Source organism: Quercus robur, chromosome 4, assembly GCF_932294415.1.
Source record: "Quercus robur chromosome 4, dhQueRobu3.1, whole genome shotgun sequence".
NCBI lineage: Eukaryota > Viridiplantae > Streptophyta > Magnoliopsida > Fagales > Fagaceae > Quercus > Quercus robur.
The window spans coordinates 58,993,524-58,998,430 of NC_065537.1; the positions used below are offsets into that span (position 1 = coordinate 58,993,524).

At 35.4% G+C, this 4,907-nt stretch overlaps 1 protein-coding gene across 1 annotated transcript; it reads right to left on the reverse strand.

Annotated features, from left to right (window-relative positions):
- Positions 1–2,353: 2,353 nt before the first annotated feature.
- On the reverse strand, positions 2,354–4,014 carry LOC126723149 (aspartic proteinase CDR1-like). Its single transcript, XM_050426441.1, has one exon. The coding sequence runs from the start codon at positions 3,935–3,937 to the stop codon at positions 2,606–2,608; it is 1,332 nt and encodes a 443-aa protein (XP_050282398.1). The 5' UTR covers positions 3,938–4,014; the 3' UTR covers positions 2,354–2,605.
- Positions 4,015–4,907: the final 893 nt, after the last annotated feature.

Here is a 4,907-nt window from a genome sequence, read left to right on the forward strand (position 1 = left end):
TTTTTTATTTTAAAAGAAATGATAGGTACACACAATTTTTACAATATTTTTACAACAAATTTTAAGTAGCAAGTTGTTATTATTAAATTAAAAAAGTAATCTCAGTGTTAAAATCAAATTTGAAATAATAATAACTAATCACTTGTGATTTGTTGTGAAAGTATTATAAAAATATTGTGAATGTAATACTTTTTTTTAAATTTCTTCCCAGATTTCGACAACAACAATTTTTTTTCCCCCTCCCATTTTCGGCAATGCCATTGCCACAATTACCAAAAAAAAAATTTCTTTTTTTCCCTATTTCGGCAAGGCATTGCCGCAATTGCTTTTTTTTTTTTTTTTTTTTGAGCACTCCACACTCGGGCACATAGGACACAGGACTCGGGCAGGGAATTTGGGCAGAGGAATTTCGGTAACAGCGATGCCGAAATTCAAAATCTTTCTCTCTCCAACTTTTTCCCTTTCTCTCTCCTACTTTTGTTGAAATTCGACAACACTGTTGCTGAAATTCTTTCTCTTTCCTCAATTCCCCAATTAAGTTCAAACAGCACCTATAACGCAAATAAATTTCAGATTTACCAATATTAAGCCAAAAGACTCCAATAAACCATCACTAAAATAAATATAATAAAGTAGGAAAAAAAAAAGATAGATAAAATATAATAAAAAATTGATAACAACAAGTGTTCGAAGGTATAAAATAGCTGTTCAGCACTTTTATCTTCTTCAGTGTGAATGCTCTAGTATTAGCTTTTTATCTCCTTTTGAGTGTGAATGCTCTAATATTAGTCAAAAGTTAGTGGCAAACCAACGGAGACATTAGCTGTTTGAAGGGATGGTTCAAAAGTTAGTGGCAAACCAACCGACACATTAGCTGTTTTGAAGGGATGGGTGTAATGATGATATATATATATATATATATATATATATATATATATATTTTTTTTTCCTGGGTGTCAAGCTAGTTTGTATAGCCCTAAGCACACATCAGGACCTTACTTAAGGTTGTGCTTGGTTCATGTAAAATATTTTTCGGAAAATAAATATTTTTCGGAAATGCTATTTTCGGGAAAGGAAAATATTTTCAAATGTTTGGTTGCATTATGAAAATTGTTCTAGAAAATATTTTAATGTGTTTAGTAACATTCTGAAAATGCTATTTTTCTCCTACTTTCTCACATTTTCTCACCCATTTTTTCAGCTGCCAAACAAATTTTATAATAGAAAATTTCAATCTATAAACTTAAAAAAACAAAAATCAAAACAACATCATTCATTAAACTCCACCGTTCGGTCAAACTGAGAGAGGGAGGAAGAGAGAGTGATCAGAAATGGAGGGAAAGGGAGAGATCAGTCTAAGTGATGGGTAACGACGAGAGGCCGACGAGATCGGTGATGGGTAACAACGAGATCGGTCGTGGGTAACGACGGCGTCAATGAGATTGGTTTTGGGTGGATCGGTCTGGGGTGATGCGATCTTCGGTGGATTGGTTTGGGTGCGATCGGTCTGGGTGGATCGATCTTCGGTGGGGTGCGATTGGTCTGGGTGGATCAGTCTTCGGTGGTGATGCAATCTCGGTGGTGGTGCGAGATATATGACGATGCCGGTGCTAGGGTGCAATCGGTGGATCGGTAACTCTCTCTTCTTTCTCTCTTTCTATCTCTCTCTTTGCGCATCTGACCTGGAAATGGTTTGAAGTGAAAATTTTCACTTCAAACCATTTCCGGGTCAAAGCCTTATTTTACACGGTCAACTGAAAATATTTTTCAGAAAATTTATTTTCCATGCGCAACTAAACACCCACATTTACAGAAAAACATTTCTGAAAGTGATTTGAAGCCAAAACAAACACAGTTTTAAGTACCTTTATTTCATTATTTTAATTCAAATTTACCTTTTCAGTCCCCAAAAAAAAAAAAAAAAAAATACTTCCAAACGGTTTTCTTTTCAAATAAAGTTGTGATGTGATGTGATGATAACCATAAATAAACTTACTTTTATGGGGAGATGAGGAAATTGGCAGCAAGTGAATAGGCTATAGAGTCTCTCAGTGTCACAGGTTTACACTTAAACAAGATTGGTGACTAGAAATTATACACCTCAAAAAGGGTAATAGATATTCACACTTAACTAGTTCATCACTAGCGTCTTTCTCTCTGCATTTTTTATCTCTCAGTCTTTAACATTTTGTCTCCCACACACAATCACACCGCATTTCTGCTTCCTTTTATAGAGTTCCCAACCAAGTGGAATTACAAGAGTTGACTTTATTCTAATGCCTATTCAATAAATAAGAGAAAATTCTAGCTAGAATGTAAAACACACAATCGTTATAGAAAAATAAGAGACAGATTGTTCAAAAAAAATCAACAGGCACCATTTTGTTTACTATTGCAAAAAACATTACATCAGGATCATATCCAACATTTCTTGCATCCATCTCCATACTAGAACTGAAGGCAGCATATATGTATCAATCCCATGCTAAAACCGTGGTCTCCGGCAAAAGCCAAGAACACATATATAGGCACATGGAACCCACCCAATGCATGCTTATTTAAATTATAGGTAAAATTAAATAAAGATGCAGTTTTAATTTCCAGCTTAGAGCTTGGTGCAATCCGTTGGCTTGAAAGATACAGTTTTCTTCACAAGGTCATAGCCTACTAACAAATTGGACTGGGCCAAGTTACCGAAGATGGTACTTTCATTAGCACGGAAAGCCAAGCACGAAAGTTCCTTATTTATTTGAATGAAGGTGGTGCCTGGATTTAACTTCACATCTGCACCGGTGAAATGAGCTGTGATAGGAATTTCAATAGAATCTGATGTGCGCTTGTAGCAAAGACTTAGAAACTGACTCGGGTCATGACCACGCTCTAAATCAATTTCTTCTGCTACTGCTGATTCAAACGTGGGGTAGAATTCTGGTGGCAACGTTGTCACTGTTGTTCCTGAATCAATGATAATATTGCCCTCTAAGTCTCCGGAGCCAGAAGAACCGCTCAACTCTAATCTTTTGCTGCCAACACTCATTGCTTCGAGTGTTAGGAAATAGAAGGTGTCTGGACTTTTGGGGACTAAAGGAGTAGACACGGTTCCAGGACCCGAAACCACGGCGTCACTACCAAATTTCAATTTGCTTGATTTTTTGTCTCTTGAAGTTAATGGCACCAAGCAATAGGAGAACTTGCCTCTAATAGAAGAACTCAATTGGGAAACAAGGGAAACCGTGCCGCCACCAAGGCCAACAATGCCGGAACCTTCGGCACCAAAAATTCCATTATTATCATGTCCACACCCTATGATAGTTTCAGGGAGAGACACAGGATTATCGCTTGTAGTTGATCCCAGAGTGAAAGTGTCTACAGCAAGGTCTCCGTTTGAGAATGACTGGTCTCCATAAGAGACGGAATATTGACAACTTGTTCCATCGTTGGAGCATGATGTTTTCCTTAGAGACTCGCATTGTGATGAAGTGCAAGAAACGCTTTTGTAGGTTGTGGACATTTTAGGATCAAAAAATGGAGCTGCTTGATTATAGCACTCAGTGCAAGGTTTGCACTGTAGCCATATCAAATCACTTCCAGTATCGGCAACGCCTAGTATTGCGACTGGTGGTGTACCAACTGAGTATTTCATGAGGTATTCGCCGCTGTTTGAGATTATATCTGTTTGGGCTAAATTGGGAGAGACTGAAGAACTTGGCTTAAAATGATTGACACGGTTAATGGAACGCCGCAAGGCCTTGGCTACGCGTTGCGAATGAGTTTCAGAAGCGTTGTAGAAGGGGGAGTCCGGAGAGTCGCGATGGATGAGATCCACGCTAAAGCCTCCATTGAGAGCCTCAATGAGAGTGAGGCAGCAAAGCAAGATAATGGAGAACGTAGTTGCCGATGCAGCCAAAGAAAGCAGTGAGTGATGATGAGATGCCATGCTTGATTGATTGTTGGAGAGGTGCTGATGAAAATGTGTAGGATTAAGTATGTATTTATAGTGAGTCAGTGGCTTCTATTAGTGGAGCATTCAGTCGTTGCATTCACATAAAAAGAGTAAAAAATTATAGTTTTTACCGCCTCAAAAATGTATTTTATTTTATTATTTTTTTATGAGAAAAAACGTATTTTATTTATTTTACTACATTATTATATAAAACATTTAATATTAATAGTTTTATTTTAGTAATAATATATTAAAATAATAAAATAATATATTTAACAATATAAATAACAATTAAAATAAATATAATAAAGTATACAAAGTAAAAAGAAGATAAATAAAATATAATAAAAAATGGATAACAAGTATTTGGAGGGATAAAATAGTTGTTCAGCACTTTTATCTCCTTCAGTGTGAATTAATGCTCTAATATTAGCTTTTTATTAGCTGTTCAGCACTCTAGTATTAGCTTTTGGTCATGTTAACGAATTGGTTAAGAATTCATTTTAGGAAAGTTTTAACATTATTTTTTTGGGAAATGAAAACAAAGTGTCCAAACATTAATTGTTTTTTTTTTCTTTTTACATAAAAACTTTTTTTAATTAGATTCTTAACTAATGTCATACGGCACTCGTTAACATTTCCTTTAATTTTGGGTCATGTTAACGAGTGCCCTACGATATTGGTTAAGAATTCATTTTAGAAAAGTTTTGACATCACTTTTATGGGAAATGAAAAAAACTGTCAAAACATTAATTGTTTTTTTTTTCCATAAAAACTTTCTTTAATTAGATTCTTAACCAATGTCATACGACATTCGTTAAAATTTCCCTTAGCATTGGGTCATGTTAACGAGTACCGTACGGTATTGGTTAAGAATTCATTTTAGGAAAATTTTGATATCACTTTTATGGAAAATGAAAATAGCTGTCAAAACATTAATTGCTTTTTTTTTCTTTTTCCATAA